General features: G+C 42.6%; 1 protein-coding gene across 6 annotated transcripts in view; it reads right to left on the bottom strand.

Moving 5' to 3' along the window:
* The window catches only part of WDR20 (WD repeat domain 20), a 151,637-nt gene that overhangs the window by 105,148 nt on the left and 25,363 nt on the right, over positions 1-21,126 (bottom strand). For 5 of the 6 annotated variants that reach the window (XM_078660199.1, XM_078660200.1, XM_078660196.1 and 2 more), the window contains exon 2: positions 4,042-4,224. In XM_078660199.1, coding sequence (XP_078516325.1) covers positions 4,042-4,224 — 183 coding nt within the window. Of the gene's footprint in view, positions 1-4,041; positions 4,225-21,126 lie in introns of those variants that run through there. The other variant, XM_078660198.1, reaches the window with a different exon arrangement.

Here is a 21,126-nt window from a genome sequence, read left to right as displayed (position 1 = left end):
GCTTGGTTCCTGAATGAAGGGCCCACCCCCAAAAACAAAAGGCCGGTTAAAAGATGCAGCATTTAGTGGCGAGTCCGCTGAGGTATATGCTGGACTACAGGCACTGCAGGCGAGGCCAAAGGATATCTGTGGCCCACTCAGACACTAACTAGACAGCAGGTCCGATGGTGGTACCCCATAAAGAGAAGGGTGAAAGCTGATATACAAGGCATAACATGTAAAGATAGGTCAATATGATGTTTGACAGAACCCATAATTGTCCCCCGCAGTGATCATATTTACAATGCTTGGAATCACATAATTAATAATGGTTTATTTGATAAATGTAAATAATCTAAATGTGCATGGTAATCTAGAATACAACTATAGTCAACGTTAATGTAGTATATGTGCCTGTAGTACAGGTTTGAAGCATTTGTATTTGTCTTTCAATTCGGAACTAATAAAAAAAAAAAGTTTTAAAAATATACTGTTGATTTTGCTATGGAGTAACAAAATAATAATAAACATTGTTCCAGGAGCTGGGTAACACAGAAGGAAGCCAGTCTGTTTAGAGTTAGGGATTCATATGTGAATGGCTTTCTTTAACCTTTCATGCAATCGCAGATTCATTTTGGGTTTTGAAAAATCAGATTTTGTTTTATTTCATCAAACTTGAAAGCTCCCTGTTGAAGATGAAATTCATGCAAGCTATGTCTAATACAGAATTTACTATATGCCCCCTCACTGAGAAGGAGGGTATATAAGCTGTATTAGAACATTATTTGGGGAGAGATGAATGGTCATTTCCAGGGTGCATCAAGTTTAGGGTCACACAGAGTAAAGCTGTAAACATTTCCTTTCTGAAGGCTGTAGGAAGGCACATCAAGATTCGGACATGCTTATTGCACTACCTGAAGACACCAAAGCTGCTGAGAGAGGAGACTAACAACATCCTTTTTAAAAGCCTCCAAGCTCATGACCACGGTGCTCGTGTGCTCATGATGAGCTGAGCTCGTCATGACCGTTAGAACGCTCGCACGCTGGGCAAATTCCCCTGCTGTGCGAGCGTTCTAAAGAAACAGGTGTGGTCATGACGAGCTCAGCTTGTCATGAGCACACGACCACCGTGGCTCATGACGAGCTGAGCTCGTCATTAGCACCGGGGCGCCCTCCCCCAGCACAGCAGGGAAATATGCCCCGCAGGGAAGGGGTTAATGGAATAATACTTTTTCTGTCCCACTAACATATATGCTGGTGAGGGCAAGGCTATCTAAGAAATTAAAACAGGCTCCTTTTGGTGCTAAGAGTAGATAAGTTCGAGAGGGAAAGGGCATGGTTAGAAAGCCGATGAAGAGAAATTTTGAATTACTGTTCTAGTGTTGCAATATTTTTTACTTTTCTTTTTGTTCAGCACTATTGTTGCCATTACCTTGTAAGTAATTCTTTATTGCTTGAATAACAAAAATCATTGCAATTAAAATATTAGTATAAAAATAAACAGTCCCTTGATCATTTTAAAAATGTAATATGTTAATTAAATAGGTCCATTTGTGTTTCTTTAATTCGCCAATTGATATACAACTGTACCCACAAAACATGTTTCTAGGGTTACATGCTGTACTGGAACACTGATACTAGATATCCACATCTTTTAGCGCAGTTCATTAATCATAAAATAAATAACAATGATTAAGTTCCCAGGAATATACAATATAAGCTGTAATTATTGTGTGACATGGTGCAAATGAGCTATAAAGTGCCTACGTGTGAGAGCTGTAAACATTTTGTACCATCGTGCAAATGAACAATAAAATGCCTCTATGCTTTCATATACTCTTTAGAGCGTGATTACAGAAGTTGCTAAAAAAATGAATTATTGGGTCAAACTACAAAGATAATCAAAGTACCTGTAGCCTGAAAACTATAACCTTATATTTTCCGAACCTTTAAAATGTCCTTTAACAATAGTTATAAACAAGTAAATTTAAACTACAGGCACCAGCAGTTTTCCAGCAATTGGTAAAATGTTTATCATTTGACATATCAATGGAATCGACGCACTCAAACATAAAATAAGGACAGGGCATGCTAATCTTACCCGAGCCTTAAGGAATAAAGGTTTTAATAATGCACAACATGTTAAGCAATTTAGGATACAATATGTAATAAGGTTTCACACAGCCACCTGCACAAACTAAATTCTGTAGTTGGCCATTGTTGCTTCCAAGTTGGCGTGCCCTCCTTAGTTGGGTATATGCCAAGTCTTAATTTTAAAAACATTTCCTTCATACGACTAGAGAAATAAGCATTCAAATAGGGCTGATGAGAATTAAACCAGAGCGTTTATGGCACAAAAGCTGCCTTATCCATATTAAGTGAATTAATTTGAACATATATTTTTTCAAACTATTTAAAACAGGGCATGGTCATTCCTGGAAACCTAGACTGCAGATCAAAACTCTGAAAGCATGTTAAAATATTGGATCTCCTTGCGTCTGTGTAGACAGTAAAAATGATTTCACACCAGCAATTATTTGCTCAAGGGTCAGATGAAAACAAGTAATACATAACAAAACAAAAATGACCCTTGCACCACCATGGACAGTCTTTGGAGGCCAAACTCTAATCTGATTTCGGCTTAGCCTATTGACCTCGGGATTCCAAAGACTGATTTACAGGCCTTAATTACTAGTAAATCCAATAATATAGCATATATCCCCTTGGTAAGAGGCGAGCCGTATGCAATTGTTGGCTGTAGCTTAGCTCCCAAAACTTTAAGATATTCATATGATCAACATCTCAATGATTTACATAAGCATTTGAAAGCGTAAATTTAAGATTACGTTTATGCCCTAAAAACTATAAAAATCCTTTTAAACAAGTCTAATATCAAATAGAATACTCGCGTATGTACGTGTCTTCACCACTTCAACTGGCCCACCTCAGCCCTCCATGATTTAGTCTAAAGTTTCACTGGGGCAATTTTCATGATTTTCGTTTTTTTTAACATTCAGTTACAGACCATTAGCTAAAATATAATCATCAAATGCATTAATCAATATTTGTAAACCTAACTGAGTTCGACTCAACAAATTCGTATCATCAGCATATTGTAAATAGCTAAAATGCACTTCAGCAAGTTTCAAAGGATGGGCATCGACAGTCTCAAGGTGCTGTAGTAGGTTTGACAAAAAAATATTTTATAAAACAAGGTGAAAGTACACAGCCTTGTTTAAGGCCATTATAAGTTAATTTTTTAACCGTCAATTAACTTGACTTGAACCCAAGTATTGGTATACAGGAGTATTATAGCATTCACCAGCTTTCGGGGAATCCTGCAAGTTTTTAAGCCATAGTGATGCTCATGGAACTGAATCGAAGGCAGTTTTTAAATCTAAATCTATAAAACGAATGTATAGATTTTGTATTTTTAAAACAGCCCGCTCATCTAGTAACGTCAGGCCCAACAAATTAGTAATTGTAGATTGGCCCTTACAAAATACTGTCTGGTTAATTGGGATTATTTCCTGCAATGCTGCCCAATTTTCCAAAACAATCAGTAATTGAGAAGCAAAAACCTTAGCGTCTACATCAGTTAAGACAATTAACTGATAATTGGCACAAATATAGGTTTTTGATTTTTAATAAAAGTGAACTCCTACAGTGATTTTGTCTACTCAAGGTGAAAAGATGTTTGGAGTCCACAAATGCTCCGGTTGAGTCTCACAGGGCTGATGATTGCCTAATACGCACCTCTCTCATGTAATGCTAAATGGGTCACAGTTTACCGATTTCTCTGTATTATGATGTTATGTTGACTAAGTATTCGATGTCAGAGTGTAGAGAATGCAAATCTTGGGCAGTTTTCTGGAGAGGTTCTAGAAAACGTTATCAATGTGAGAAAAAACACACAGCCATAGAACTACTTCAATATATCTAGCTTATAATAAAATGCACAATCCTAAACACAATTTTTATACTAAAATACACATTACTGTTTGAGAATAAGCACAACGATATAGGTACTGTGTATACATACCAACTCCAACAGCTACTTACTTCCTCATTAAATAGTTTGCTAGTTTCTTTTTTTATAGGATCTATAAGCTGTACTTGGCCCGCCGAAAAGCCAACCAAAAGGGAGACACTTTCTGCTGTTGCAGTAAGATGATTGAAGTCATGACACGTAGGTTGCGTTCCTTTGTATATTCGCTTGTCTATTGGTTTACTCAGGTCCGCAGCCTGAGGGGGTAAAAAAAATATATACGCATAAGAAAGATAATACAAAATAAGCTAATGTTAAAACAAATAAATTGTGTAAAATACATTTAGTGTGGGCTTCCTCTAAAATACATCCTAGATGAACCTTGCAATTAAAATATTCACGAGAACTATTTATCCACTTTAAAATCCACATCAAATAAACAGATGCATACGCAAAAGTAAAGTTATTTCAAACATAGGCTCATGTAACCTATAATAATAGCCATGTAAATGTTAATGAACAAGATGCATTTCATCTAGGAGGAGTGACATCAAACTCTAGTTTGGCTCTCATTGTTTATTAGATTTCACTCCTAATTCCTCAGTGAAAAAATATCCCCACTGTTCAGTTGATCATAAATAATTATATATGTCACTGGTAGGGCGTCAATTTCACAGCTAAAGACATTTCTACAGAAGTCACAAAATGTTTTATGATAAACACAAGGTACCAGAAATGAATAAATGAAACATCCACAAATTCTTTGAAAGCACTGGACTACTCCAAATTAAAAACTAGCAAAGCTTTTATGGAACGTGAAATAAAAAAAAATAAAAAAATTACAAATCAATATGGTTAGTGCAAATCAGGATGTGTGCTGACACAAGTACTAAACAAATGTTATATATTGCAAAGGTTTAAATGTCATAGATATTTGAACCCCTTCCAACTGCTAAATTTTATTCTGGCGCCACTCAACCAGTACATAGATACTAAAGCGGGACTGGTGTACTTCCTGATCCCCAAAAAGGACCACTCTCTAGTCAATCCCAGACCACTGATCAGGTTTGTCCTTCCTAAGACTTACAGATGGTCACCTTGCAGGAAATTAGCCTCCTGCTATACCTAGGAAACTTCATGTCACGGCGGTATCTAAAAAGACAAGTACTTTAACATGCCAATCCATCTAGTTCATCACTAGTACATTTGAAGGAAAACACCCTGAACTGGTAGTATTGTCCACTTACCACAAACCAGTCAATACAGCTCCAAAGCAACAAGCCCAGCCCTTAGTAGGCTCCGGGACTAAAAGCAGCGACAGGTAAGCATACCTAAACAAAAAGAGGGATGGCATTCCAACAGCTGATGCCTCTTTCAGACACTGTCCTTTCCTTCATCAGACTGTCATGAAACTGTGATATAGGTTTCATGCACAGCGATTGTACTAAACACTAGCTTACACCTGCGCTGAATACAAGAGTCTCCATCAAGGCAGGGGGCAGAAGTGGGAAGTTATTGAGAGGATCTAGCATTGGTAACAACCAGGGCTCAGCTTTCTATGCTTTGGTGGATCAGCAACAACCTGTTACTTGACGGACCCTTTGTACACTCCCTTCCGCAGGTGACCATCACCACACCAAGGCATCTCTCGTGGGAGGGGAGGTCACATTCAGGAAATGCCAATCAGAAGGAGCGCAACATAGACTACTTAGAGCTACTAGCTATCAGACTAGTGCTCAAAGCACTTCATATGCTTATTCAGAGGGGTGAGGTGGAGGGTGGGGTTAAGTGTACTAATAAAGACAGACAATATGACAGCCATGTACTACATCCACCTTGCATGTGAGGTAACCAAACTGTAATACATGGAGTTTCTTATTCAAGAGTTTATTTTTTTAGAGTACGTTTTAGGTGTATTAACACTTCTCAGGGGTGGGGGAATAGTATCGTCCAACGCCCGAGACATCTAGATTTATTTCTGGGGCAAACAGTTTTAATGTCTATTCTGTCTGAGGGACAAATAGACATGAAATTAAGGTTAACTAGGGACAGATTTGCCACACCCACTTGCTCACAGCCAATCAGAAGCTGATGTGTTCAACTTGAGAAATGGAGTATAATACACCGGAAGGCCATGACTATAGCAATCCTAAGCGCATCCCCAGGTAAATAGTTGCGTCCGACTGGCGAACACAGTCGGAGGGTGGGCACAAGACTGCTGTTTGCTTATGATTGCAGATTGTGACAAACACCATGAAGCAGGAAAGCACAGCTCCTACCAGGACAGTATAAGCACTGCCAGATAAGAGGGCAGACGAGTTGGGCAATTTAGGTCCCATTATTCCTGCCTCTCTGCTCCCTGCTCTGACTTTTCTGCTTCCATTCCATTTCCATGAGCCTCTCCTCTGGTGCTCCCTCCACAGTACCTCCTACAAACCTACACAAGCCTGCTTGTCGGACCAGTCTACAGCATGTGACTCTTCCCCCACCCCCCATGGTGGATTCAACTCAAGTCTGCTGCTCATAAGAGTTTCCGTGATCTTTTACCTTCCCTGGGTAGGAAATCTAAGTTGATTCATGTTGCAAGTGCCCCCATATTCTGTACATAAAACCGCATAAAATCAGCTGCTTAGTGTCAATGATTCATTTGTCAAACTTATTTTTATTGAGTTTACACAAAAAGTATCATAGCAGATGGTAATGCATACAATCGTTCCACCCGTATACAGCGTTCTTAGAGCTAATTACTTGAACTGAGCATGGAGGATGCTACGAGTGCCTCAGAGTCACATATAGATTACCAAAGTGTTTCATTATCTTAAGAAGAAGCTGATGAATGTAACGTAACACAAAGAAAATAGGTAAAAAGACCAACAAGCTGGGTGCGTCAAACCCAGTCTATATGTGACCCTGGGTGACTGGGTAATGCGGAGCGTAGTCTGCGATGTGCTATGCCATTTAGAATTGGAATAAGTGTAATGTTCTAACCCCGACGGAGCAGGTAGTCAATGGTAGGTCAGTATACAAGAAATAAACTAAGGAACCCCAAGCAAATTCGAAATTTTTAAAGGCCTCCCTATAAATGTCACTCATGCGTTTCATGGTTAATGCCCTCCATAAGCGTGCCTGCCATTGAGTCATAGCCGGAGCAACCTTCTTCAGGCTGTGGCCACAGCAGTTTTGGCCGTACCCAGACATAGCCACATGATGGCTTGATCCGATGTAGTATGATGTTTCAGATTCGGCTCTCGAAGGCCCAAAAGCACGAATTCAGGAGAATCAGGAATGGGATACCCTAGTAGGTCTTCGATATGAGCGAGAATTTTGGCCTAAAAAGGGCGAATGACCGGACAGTCCTACCATCTGTGATGAAAATCGCTGAGGCCGCCGCGACCCCTCCAGCATAGGTCTGTTGTGTTGGGGAATATCTTTTTGAGTTTAGTGGGTTATAGGTACCAGTCAGAGTACCTTGTAGTGGGCCTCCTGCTGCACCAGTGGTTGTGGCGTTGTATGTCCCTCCATAAAGCTTTCCATTGCGTGTCAGTAATGTCCTGCCCAAGTGTTCGTTCCCAAAAGTCAAGGTAGCAAGAACGGGGGGATGGTAAAGTGTGTAGTAGTAATGTGTATAGGAAGGAGATAGCCCCTTTCATTGTGCCCGCCCACATTAGTTAGCGTTCTAATGGTGTGGGTTCCCTAGTCGTCCCTTCCCTGATCTCGGGCTGCAAGGCCCAGTGATGTAATTGGAGATAATGAAAGTATTCTGACTTGGGCCAATTCTCGCCGACAGTTTTCAAAAGTGAGGCATCCCAGTTATGGAAAAGATGTGTAAAAGCGAGACATCACCCCCCTCACTCCAAGCGTCGAAAGGACCCGGTTGTAGTGCGGGGGAACGCTGGGTTGTAGTGTATAGGCGTGAATGGGGATGGAAACGTTGTCCAGTCCGTCTGTCGCAATACGTCGTCCCAGATGTGAAGGGTCGTTTTGGTAGGGGTGCTAATATAAGCAGTTGCGCTGGGCGGTCAGGTTTCGGCTTCCAGAGGAGATCCCAGATCACCCGACCCGCTATCACCCGGTCCATATGTAACCAGGGTTTGGCCGTCGCGCGTTGGGACCATTCGACTAGGACACGTAGTTGTGCTGCTTTATAAAAAGAGTGTCAGGTCAGGCATCGCTAGACCTCCTTCGTCTGTGGGTTTCCATAAGAGATGAAATGACCGTCTCTGCCTCTTATTTTGCGACATTTCATTTTTAAGCATTATATGCGCTCTATGTAGGAAGCGGTTCTCCAAGCTAATGAGGAGACTCTGAAATAAGTGTAGAAATTTTGGAAGGATCACCAACTTAATGGCATGAATGCTGCCGAGCAAAGACAGGTAGAGGGGTGACCAGCGCTTAAGGTCGGCTTGTAGCTGGGTAAGAAGCGGGAGATAATTAGCAGCAAACAAGTCTGATATTTTAGGGGTTAATTTAATTCCTAGATAAGCCAATTCCTTCTTGGCACGTTGGAATGGCATAGATGCCATCAGCACACTCCTTTACGCCTCCGGGATTGTTAGGTTAAGAAGGCAAGACTTAGGAAGATTAATTTTGAGACCAGCAACCTGCTTGAAGCGGGTCAATTCTCCTTGTAAGGAGGTCAGAGATTGCAGGTGGTCCGACAGTGTGGGCAAGACGTCGAACAGAGATATCTAATGGTCGTCGGGACCGAAGGACACCCCTCTAATCTCAGGTGACTGAGGGTTCAATGCTAAGCGCAAGGAGTAGCAGGGACAGGGGTCCGGTGCTACCCCATTTACCATAATTCTGGCACTAAGGGCTGCGAAATTAGATTGCATCATATTGATAAAGGCGTCGCAGAATCCAAACCTGCGGAGGACTTAAAAGAGAAAGGACCAGTCCACCCGGTCAAACGCCTTTTCGGCGTCCAGATCCAGGAGTATGGCAGGGATCAGTTTTTAGACGTTTTTTCAATTAAGTGGATTACCCTACGTACATTACCGTGTGTTTGTCTGCCCCTAATAAAACCAGATTGATCCGGGTGTATGAGATCTGGCATCAATTTATCTAGACGAGAGGCCAGTATTTTGGAACACAATGTGGTGTCCAGATTAAGAAGTGCTATGGGGCGGTAGGAGCTACAGATCGGAGGGTCTTTCCCAGCCTTAGGAATCACAGTGATTAATGCTTCGCTCATGGTGAGTGTCACCCATGACGAGGACCAAATGGGATTAAAAAGGGTGGTTAGTTGGGGAACGAGTTCCGAGCTGAAGGTTTTGTAGAATTGTGCTGTGAGACCATCCGTCCTGCCAGTTATTTCCTGGGCGAACATAGCTTTCCCCCAGGCAGGCCTGCGCCTAAGGAAAATGGCGGCAATCGCATCTCTTGTTTCGCACTGGAAGCCCTCACCTGGCTGCTGGACACCACCTGCTTCTTAGGGACCCACAGGAGAGGGCTGCTCCGAGTAAGACGTGCCCCTGACTGGCCCCGGTAAGCCCGCTCTCCGCCTCCGTGCACCTCCGCTCACGTCCGCAGGCTGAACTCCGGCCGGGTCGGTTGCCTCCCGGTCTCCCTTCAATAACTCGCAATCCCCAGGTCTCTGTGCAGCCCCACTGATTCATTTTGCAGTACTTCTCATTTCAACAACATCAGTGAACAAGAGGATGACTACAGAATACAAAGGAAATGACAGCATAATTTTTCAGGTTGTCTTGCAGTTTTCAGATTTTTTTTCCTTAAATGCCTTGAATTTATTACATAGAGGGGCTTTGAAGACATTTTAATGCAGTGCCAAGTATGGCTTTGTGGAGCGCACAACAGGGTGATCATCACTTTGTGAGATCACGAGACCACTGCTGCCAATTTCTACTATATGATAATTGGTACTACTTACAGGATAGTTACCCCGCTGGCCCTCAATTGGACCTAATCTGGTTAACTTTAGATCTGTGTGATCCTGATTTTAATAATGCTTTAAACACAATGATATTGGGCTTTTAATCAATGAAGCACTTAATATGTAAATGTCCATGTGTTTGGGATATTTGGGTAGCCAAGGGCAAACAACTGTGCCAGGTAAATTACTGGAGTCTCAGGAAACTGAACACTTGCCCAAGATCAAACACTGTGGTTAATGGGAGTTTGGTGTCCTCGTTTACCAGCTGCTAATCCAGCAAACAGATTACATCGTCACTAGCATGATGCATACAATGTATGCCAATCCCAGGTCATCATTTGTAACGTTTACCCCAGATATATCACGAACGGAAAAGTGCAAAATGGCTTGATGAATTAATAATGCAGGACATAAAATGGTTTCTTAACAATGGTCATGGGGAAGTTGAGGAGGGAGTGTGAGGAGTCTGAAGGTGCCCTGACGTTGATAGGTTAACCACATGCGCGCTAGCGGTTTTCCCGCTGCGCGCTGCGTTTTTGAAAAAGCTGCGTTACATGACGAGCTGAGCTCATCATGAGCGTGCGAGTGGCGCAACTCATGACGAGCTCAGCTCGTCATGAGCGCGGAAGGGGTTAAAGAGCTCCAGGTGTCTCCTCACATCAGTAAAGCTTTAAAGTGCTTTGCTTTCAGATTTTAAACACCTCCCTGTGCCTCAGAGTCTGTCCTCTCACGTTGATTTGGCTTCTTGCCCGACTGCCTCCAATGTGCTCAAACAGCTACACCCCACAATGGTGGCAACATTTATAAAGGACCACAAAGTGCAAGATCTAACCCCAACTCAGGCAGTACTGAAGTTATTCTTCTGCTCAAAACACTGTGGCAAACAACAAGAAGATGGACGGAGTGCCGAAACTTTTCAACCTCTCACCCCCAGTCAAGATATCGGAGTTTAATTTGTTCTTTTGCTCACTATGCCATGCCTGTTTGGACCCAGCCATATGCCAACCAGCTGTGACCCTGCTCCCCATGGCAACAGTCCAGCACGAACTGCCAGGTCAGGTCCTCCCTGGACCGGAAACAAGCATCCTTGTGGGTCCCGTGCTCACAACGCCATTAGAGTCAAGCTAGCCTGGCAGATATGGGGTGATACCCTTAAATCGGTCCCAGGTTATTTGTTTACGGTCCAGTGAGGACCTGGCCTGGCAGTTCAGGCTGGACTGTTCCCATGGGGAGCAGGGTCACGACTGATTTGCATATGCCTGGGTCTAAACTGGAATGGCATGGTGTGCAAAAAAACTATGGATTTAGGCCCAGATCTCTGTCCTGGGGTGAATATTTGACATCGTTTCAGCATTGTGTCCATCAAATGTTCTTTTTGCAAAACATATTATATGCAAAGCACGTAAAGATAAGCAGAGAGTCTGGTTAGAGGCAACTAAATATAGGAACAACGGAGTGCTCGGAGTAGAGGCCCTATGTAGGATAGAAGCCAGAAAACATCATGAATGCTTTTAAATATAGTGTGTTATAGCAACTTTAAACTCTGGTCCGAAACCAAAACGAGCCCAAGCTTTGCCTAACTAACCCAACACATTTAGCCAAGTCTAAAACGGATATCTTTTCTTGCTCCACAGCAAACTCCTGAAACATCTCTAGCAATGTCCCACCCTTTCCTTTTACTAGCACTTACCTCTATACCAAGCCTCCAGGGACCCCAACTCACAACTCTTCTTTCCCCCTACCTGGCGCTCACTGCTATTCTTTTCACAGTCTAGCTCCCATATCGTATCTAAATTTATAGCTAAACTCTCAATCATCCTCACCCTCTTCTCTAGCCACCTGCCTAACACCAGCTGCACATGTAACCACAAAGCCATCAGCGGCTTCCACTGTGACACTTAAGATATCTCTAGCTAAGCATCCCTGGCTCCCTTCATAAATCTTAGACTACCAAAGGATCACTCAGTATCTTCCCATAGATAACACTAGCTACCTATGGAACCCATTAGTAATAATGGGTTCATTGTTTAAACCATCAGAGGCTCCCTGTGCAATCCCTCCCCCATTTCTAAACTCCACTGAAAACAGCTCCCTTCACTAACTGTACTGTGAATGTCTCCAAGTAACTTTGGCTCTTTCATACATTTGATAACGAGAGTGCCATGCTTGTACATCAGGGTATGCTGGGATCATGTGTTGTAATAGATAATACACAGACAACCACTTGCATTTACCCTCCCTAGTTTAGGGCACATGCTTTGTTGTTGAAGTTGTTCTTTAGATGCTGTCGACAGGCAGATGTCCAGTTTGACACGCGGTAGCGACGTGACTTTCCCTTCCTTCCAAGCTACTTCCTGTGTAATTCTGGTCCTGTACATGCCCCAACATCTACACACTTCCTTATCTCCACCTTTCCCCCATATAATACCTCCCTAGGACCCAACCTGCCACACTTTCTTATAGCTGCCCATGGTACCTTCCCCTGTACCATAACATGCCACACTTACAACAAGTAATACCCATCTCCTAACTCATGAGATGACCTTCTTGGACAAAAGTCCAAAGCACGTTTGTACAGCTCAATGTAAAACTGATACTCAAGACCCTGGGTACGGTTGGTTTCTCCTGTGCCCATCCTGTACCTAGGTCAGCAACACGCCCCAGCATCGGGTAAATAGCTCTCTAGCAGAGGATTTATTGAGCATAATAAGCAACTTACTACTCGATACCATTTTCATACTGATCATGTAGGATTCATACAGCAGTGTACAATAAGCATATAAACAGTTTCACAGACAAACTTCCTTACAGTTTATCCCATGGAACATCAAAAGCCTGCTGAGAACTGACAAGATTCATAAGAGGAGTTTCACTTCCTTGGCCCAGATACCAGCTAGTCATACAAGTTTAGCCATTTCAGATGCAAGCACTGTTACACAACCTGTTCGTCAGTTTTGCCTAGACGCCAAACCTTTTTTGTGCTTCTGTTAAAATAAAATATACTAATAAGTCTTGTGTTTGTTGATGATTCTACAAACCCATCAGTAAATATTTTCTGTAAACTCTGTTTGGGATTGCTGATAACACTGGAACACCAAAGCCATAAACCTGCCCCCCCCACCACTTGCCCACAATTAGCCCAGGCTGGTGTACGCCAATGAGGTTTATATATGGCTATTGTGTGTTGAAATGTCACAGTCATTCAAATGAGAATCCTGCACACCTTGCGAGATGGTGCTTTGCTGCAAGATGAAATTAAATCTGTAAAACTCATGGTCTTCCCTAAGAATTTAGAAAAGCTATCCTTCACACTGCCAGAGATTTCAATCCACTCATGTATTCTACTATGTAAATATATAATGCTGATTTTATAGTACAGTGGACATCATGTAATTTTATAACACTTTTATACCTCATGCGAAAGCTTCACTGTGTGAAGTCAATGGCGCCATAGTCCGCACTACACAACATGTAAAAAAAAAAAAAAAAAAAAAAATGAAAGCCCATCTAATTTATGCAGTAGGCCGGGCAAGTTGATTTTTTTTTGCAGGGCTAGTGGATTTCTTTAGCCTCCTGTTCCTTGGACACCTGGATTTTGAAAATAATTCCACATCTCTAACTTTAATTCTCAGCAAAAAAGGTGCTTTACTTTAGCACTGTTATAAAACGAATATTAATGTTTAATAAAATGTGCAATAATGTTTGTGTCTTCCCGTGTAATTGATAAGAGAGGCAGGGTAAAGACAAGTAGATTTCTGTAGCATTTTCTTCCCTGGACAAGTAGCTTATTTAAAAACTTCCACATCTGCATCTCAAAACAGTTAGACCCTTTCAAGGTTACTCACCAGGAAATTGTCTGTTACCTGCAGCAACTGTACAAGTCAGAATTGCCTACACATCCATACCCTTGCACTTCACCGCAGTTGCTGCAAGGTTACACAACAGACAGCATTTATCTTTGAAGTTTCAATCAGCAAGGAATTATTGAAGGGTCTTAAGAGAGTAAGGCCTCCAAAGACACGCCCGCACCTGTATGGAACTTAAATGTTTCCCTCACTCGACTCTGGACGCCCCCCGTTGAAGTCACTACACTCATGTGTCCTACAGTTCTGGTCTTGGAAGATGTTCTTCCTAATCACAATTACCATACTCATACTAGTTAGTGAGTTTCAAACATCAATGGTACAAGAATCATTCTTTCTAGATCACAAACATAAGCAGTTCTTAATATCAAGCCCACGTTTCAGCACAAAGTTGTACCTTTTCATACAAGACCATTGAGCTGCTTATTTTTTTCTAACAAGAGTCTGCATTGGAAAGAGACCTTCTCTCTCTAAAGGCAAAGAAGGTACTTATGTATCATACAGATAGAACTAAGCCCTTTAGGAAAGCTCATCAACATTTTGGTAGACTTCACCAAATGCCACTGGCGCCATGCCATCTCTAAGCTGGCATTGTGAGATGGATAACTAAGGGCCACATGTACAAAGCCTTCTTGTGGTCGCAATTGGGCAAATTAGCAGAATACGCTCTTTTGCAAATGCAAAAAGGCATTTTCAAATGTACAAAGTCCTAATTGCAATTCGGTACCTAGTATATAGGGTATCTGGAAGGGCAGTATTTAGGGTGTCCCTTCCAAATACCAATTTGCATTGGTATACATACATTTTTTGAGACCGAAATGCAGTTGCAAAACATTTGCGCTTTACCATCAACTCAAAATTGGAGGCAAGGCATTCGCAAATGGTATGGGGCCTTGGGACCCCTTTTTGAGAATGAAAGACCAGGACCCAGGGACCACTGCCTACTCTTAAAAAATTACACTTATAAGCATCACGTTTTCTTTAAGGAAAAAGGGCTGCATTAAAAAAAAAAGATTTATTTAAAAGCGTTCACATACCTGGTGGTTTTCTGACCTCAGCAGGCCACCATCCCTATGATTTCTGAGATTCCCAATGGGTCAAGTCGCAAAGTGAGACCTACCTCATTAATATTCATGAGGTAGGGCTATTTTCGACCCACTGGGAATCGCAGAAAGTGTAAAATACACTTTCGTACATTCGTGTTTGCGATTACCAAATGGCGAATCACGAAAGATCGCCATTTGGTAATCGCAAACACTGAGCTTTGTACATGTGGCTCCAAGTGCATACAGACAGCCTCCAAGAGCCCACTGTACATTAAAAAGAGGGGCAAACTAGTCTTTTGGGGAAATATGCCTTTAATAGATATTTGCAATATGCACTTTGTATAGTGCCAAAGCTGTGTCAGTTGCTACCTATGGGGCAAGTATTTGGGGGTATTCATGGTGGGAAAAGTGGAAACTGCGGAGAAAGGTATTTGGAGGTGCATTCTTTCTGTTCCTCACTCCATGCCCACCTCCATCTTTCATAGCAAATTTGGCCTGCTTTTATTGAGGAATTTATTAAGGCAGCTCCTGTGGCACTTGTTCTGGACGAAGCCTGAAGCAGCACTGAATAGGGATGTCTTATTAGATTGCCTCTCCTTCAACAACTCGCATGAGTTATCATGGTGGAGTTGTATCAGGAAGGGAGGGAGGGAGGGGAGAAAACGGCCACTACAACTCAGTAGTTTCCACGCAAACCTTTACCACGAAAGCCTTTACCACGCATACCTTCACTACGAGATACGTAGTAAAGGCATGTGTAGTAAAGGCTAAAAAAAGAAAAAGGGGGCTTGGCAGGGTCTTCCCCCCCCCCTCCAAAAAAAATAAAGAAAGCATGGGAATAAAAAGGGGGGTTGGAAGGGGGCCCCCCCCCAAAAAAACACACCTGATATGATGAAGCGGAGACAATCAGCGTAGTTGGAAAGGAAACTGAAAGAAACTTCCGCTTCCTCTTTATGACGTCCAACCTCACCAAGGAAGATGATGGAGAGGAAACGACGTGAAGAGGTTGGAGGGATTTTAGATTAAAAAAAAAGAAAAAATAAATAAATATTAAGGGTTAAGGGCAGGGGTAATTATAAGGAGTAGGGGCTGGGGAGTCATGTAAGGGTACAGGGGAGGGGTATAACCTTTACCAAGAGTATGCCCTTACCATGGATGCTTTGCAGGTCGGGAGAACATGGCGGCCGGCTGACGCCATGGTCACGAGCTCCGCAATTGTGGGAGAAATGACTCGAAAACTTGGATTTTACCTTAACGTAACTTGGAAGGCTTTTCGACTTACCGGGGGCGGACCGGGAGCTTGTTTTTTGACGTGAGCGGCGGCGGTGTGGAAAGAGCAGACGAGGCTCTGCGCGGAACGGCTGGGCGGTGGCTCTGCTCAGAGCTGCCGAATACGTCAGCACGAAGGCGGTGTGGAGAGAGAACCAGTTGGGCTGCCCCGTGCTGGAAGAGTGCTCTGCTTGGGGACGGCTATCCAGCGCTCCAAGTCTACACAAAAAAGACGGCTTTTGGGCTGAGGCAGCAGCAGTGTTTCGACACCTCCAAGGAGCTTCAAATAGAGTACGTTTTAGGGTGCCCTTCCCTAAATCCCCATATGTTATTCTGATATCTTTAGGGGGTTTAAGGTTGATTTCTAATCATGTACACCCCCCGGTGGTGAAGGGGAGAATTGTTTGAACCTGACTTTGGAAACGAAATATAATTGTGAATGGGAACACAAGATTAACTTCCAATTTGATGATAAAGGAGGAACAACTACTGCCTGTATGAATTCAAACAAGAAAGAGGGTCGTGGGGAAAAAAAAGGCCCTCTCCAATTCTAATTCAGTCTCTGGAACACAACGACAAGGGGCTGAATTGTCTCCTTTACAGAAAGCCCCAGCCCCAGCCGAGCCAGTGTTCCTTCCTGAGGGGGAAAAATCAGAACTAACGGTCACTGATCATAATGAAAGCCCATGCACATTAAAGAGCAATCCCCTTAATTCTGGAAAGGGTTCTCCCCCGGAAAATGTACCCCCTTTGCTAGGTAAAGCTTCTGCAATACAACAGGAACAAGAGGAAGAATTCTTTACATCGCAGGATAGCCCATAGAAACATAACAATAGGGGACCATGGGTTCAGAAGGGGAAAGGAGCATCAGCTGCGGTGATCTCAACAAGAGCTGCCAAAACTGCAAAAAAAGAGCAATTGAAGAAGGGATCTAACTTAAAAGTGACCCCATCATTGCGCTCTTTTTACAAGAAACGTCAATTCCAATACACAGGCCTCTCATAGTAGAGAACGGGACTGGGCAGGATCAATTAAAAGTGTCCTTGTCACCTATAACTGAGTCACCGAACAGATTCCAAGTCCTAATGACAAAAGATGTGGATAATGATGATGGTAATTCTGTTGAAGACATTGATGGCAAGGAGACACCAAACCAAGATGACAATACAAAGCAAGGTTTGGAAATTCCCCGAAGGATATTGGTGACTTGGTGGGCTCTTGAAGGAGATGAAAATTGGTTTTGCAAAATCTGAGAAAAACCAAGAGAAAATTCAGGCCATCTGTGAAGCTCTAGAAGTCAAGGTTAACGCATTAGTGGACAGAGTGGCTGTGGTTGAAACTGCCTTGGAACAAGTATGCAAAGAAGTGAGGTCATGTCAGAGCGATATTGACAAGTTAACACTGTCAGAAAAAGAACTTCGGGATAAAATCGAGATTCTGGAAAATAATTCTAGAAGAAATAATTTACAACTGCTAAATATACCGGAAGGCCAAGAAGGGCAGAATGAAATTTTTTTTATAGCTAAACTCTTAAAAGACTTTATCACCGAAATGGATGAAAAAAAATGTAAGTGAAGATATCCAAAGAGTCCACAGAGACCCTTTTAGATTGAACAAAGACAGGTAAAACCCTCTCAGAGTGCTTGTTGACCGTCCTGATTTCCTCGGAGGCGGTCGCTCCTCACGCTGCTCCCTGCCCTGCGAGACTGAGTGGTATCGTAGCGCCCACAGCCAGACTGCTGCCTGCATAGTTTAATTATTGCATACCCTCGTGTGCTAGATCGCCACATAACGCTATTATTACCTGATCTATTGTGCTGCGCTGCCTTGCCGAATTCACGAGCGCTAATTTGCATAATATCGTGGCGCTAGTCTGCCAAAGAGCGCTGCAACGCTCTGCTTAATTGTGCTGCCTGTATCTTGGTTTTCATCTGATACCCGCCTAATTATGGAACTTTAAACTTTGCTAAAGCTTCCTCCAGCAACTGTTAAATCCCCCAGTCAGCGAAGATGGGAACACAAGTTGGGCCGGGAATTGACAATGCAAGACTGGGAAGATATCTATTATAGAGCTAGACACACAGCTAGAAATGTAGCCAGTATTAAGACAGCCACCAAAATTGCAACCTACTGGTATCTCATGCCCGTTACGCTCCACAGGGGGAACCCTCTGCTGGCAGGGGTGTGGGGCGCAAGGAATTTTGATGCATATTCTATGGAACTGCAGGATACTGGGATCAGGTTATTAGCGAGATAGATGCTTTGATATACAACTTCCTCGCTTTCCGGCCTACCCCCCCCGGAACTACCCAATGCCCTTATGTTCCCCCTGAAATCTCGTAGGGGCTGACAGGTAGGCTTGGCTCTTGGGGCAGCCATACAACATATCCTAGCTTTATGGTGCCCGGCTCGCCTTCCCATACATACTGAATGGCTACATCGCATATGGTATGTCTTAGGCATGGAGCGCATCTCTCTATCCCATGCTAATCAGGGGGCTTCATTCCCAGAAATATGGAAACAAAACATAAGGATGCTCTCAGCAGAGTTTAACAAACTCACATGCCCCAAGTACTTACACATTTTAAGGCTCATGAACCAGCCACAGACTGAATCTCGAGGGGTTGCATGGATGTACACTGATGGACGGATGGGGTGGGGAGTGGGGGGGGGGAATGGGGGATGTTATGTTTTTGTTCCACGCTTAAACAGTATTTGCCTTGATGTGCACCAGTAGATCCAAGATGTTTGGTTTAGGCTGTACAAATGTGTTCAAAATTGAATAAGGACATTATAAACCTAACTTAGTGTTGGATTTGTTTTGTGTGGCATTTCTTTCTTATTAAATTGTTTTGGTACTTTCAAATGCTTTGCCCTTGTTCTTTTGATAAAACCTGACTGCGCGAAGCCACAGCTACCTAGGGTTGAGCTACGGTTTTACAAATAAGACTGACTGGACCAAAGACAGGGTTGTGAGTTTATTACATGGTGAGGTCGCACAACCACATCAAAGAATAAACTATATTTCCTCACAAATGCAAATTTTCAACTAGCAGTGGTAACGTCATCATATAATAGAGTGACTATCAGACATTTGAAACTAGAGGCTGATGCTACTGATTATACTTAGCAGAATAGGAAGCACACTCTTTGAGCGAGCACCAGAGTTTGCCAAGAATGTGACATGCAAATTTTAACATTATACAGTTTTCAATAAATATAAAACTGCAAAAAAATGTAAACAGCAATCTAATGCTTATTATAAGCAACCTGGGTGTTCCAAATCTCATACTTTGGTATATTTTAGACTACCCCTGCAGAGACTAAAATACAGAATAAATTAATCTTTCATACAAAGGCAGTGACTACCTTCCCTGACCCACATGTATAGTGTTTTAAAACGTATCTCCCAGTAATCATGAACTAATTTCGTTTGCATAGTGACTCTTTTTAGGTCTTGCTTGCGAGACGTATTGTATACAACAAGGGGCTGGCAGAGAGTCCATTGAGTACCTTTTGTTTCTTTCCTGGTCACTCTGATTTGCTGCCTTGTAATTGGGCAGCACGTGCCAACATCATTTTCTCTTCTTTGGCTGGAGCATGGGCCACGAATAGAATGCTTTCAGCTTGGCAGAGGCCCTTCCTCTGATCGAGGTACTATTTTTATTCATTCTTCCTGTTGCTTTCCCCCCCACCTCCCCCTCCAAGCCTTCCTGTTGTCCGTGTTGCTGTTTCCCCTCCTCGCCACCCACAATGGGCCGCATCATCGCTTGTTTTTTTTTTTGTTTGTTTTTTAAACCGGCCCATTGTCCATTCCCTCCCACCCATCCTCCTGTTGATAGTGTTGCCCTTTGCCTACCCCCAGTCCCTTTTGGGGTGGGGGTGGGGGGTAGGGGAATGGGGAATGGAGGAGAGACCACTAGGATATGGTTATTTAATTTTTTTTCCTAGTTTTAAAAGAAAACTAGTAACCATGCTGCCATGCACCATGGCCGAAAGCATTAGCAAAGCCAATCGTTCTAGCACAGGTGCAACTTACTGTCTTGGCAACAGGCTTGTTTCTCGTAAATATCAATATAGCAACAAGCATTTGTCAAGGAAAAACCTAGAAATACGGACCCAGATCTACTAACAAAACGGCAGAGTTATGAAGTAAAATTATTTTAATGTGTTATAGCTTTATATTCTTATGGCTTAATGTTATTCGAATTTAAGTGGTGGTTGAAAAGCAAATTAACTGGCTATCTTTAAATGTCTATACATATCATCTGAACAAACAGTCTTTCTACCTGCCCAAAGGCAAAAGTTTAATTTATGTGCTGAAGAGGGCATTCTCTCAAGCAAAGGCCAGGTCACGGACCCAAGTGATTATTTTCCTGAGTTCTGCAAGTCAAAGCTGTTTAAGACCCGATTGACATAAGCAATCAAGAAAAGCAGCAATATCCATGCTTGCTCAGCTCTTCCCTACCCCGAACAAGAAGCTATGGGTGCACATATTCTTATTACTATGATCTTTTAGCATGAACCCAAAATCAGGTACAAAACGTAAACTTTACCAGTCCGCTTGAGTAGAACACTTCTACCTACCAAGATGAGCTGTTTACTTGTGGATAAATTAGAAGGAATAGTTTTAATCCGTTAAGAGCAAAATGCATGAGAAGAATTACCAGAACCAGTTTCTACTTTCCTTTGCCATCTTTGTAAACCTGAACAGTTAAGTGAGAAATATTTTGGCCAAGGGTGCCAATAACTCTAGCAAAATTTCCCATTTTTCAGTAAGAGGTTTTCACTCACATCTGTAGATGCTTATTTTGTTCCCCAGATTCACAAAATGCTGTGCCAGTTATTTATTCTCAGTGAATGGTAGTTACTCTGGATAACAATCCAGTCCATCAATTTTTTTTCACTCACGCCATCTTAGGCCATGTAAGAATAGTCTATCCCTAGGCCGAATTTGGCCTATCTGGGCCTTATCAATAAAGTGTATCTTGAGTCCTATGCCATAGCGAGCATGGAACTTGCGGTGGGTCACAAGATTCAGACTTAGGAAGTTGGAGAAACAAAATACCAAAACCAGTGTGGGATATC

Source organism: Lissotriton helveticus, chromosome 9 (genome assembly GCF_964261635.1).
Source record: "Lissotriton helveticus chromosome 9, aLisHel1.1, whole genome shotgun sequence".
Taxonomy (NCBI): Eukaryota; Metazoa; Chordata; class Amphibia; order Caudata; family Salamandridae; genus Lissotriton; species Lissotriton helveticus.
This window is presented reverse-complemented; position numbering and strand designations above follow the sequence as displayed.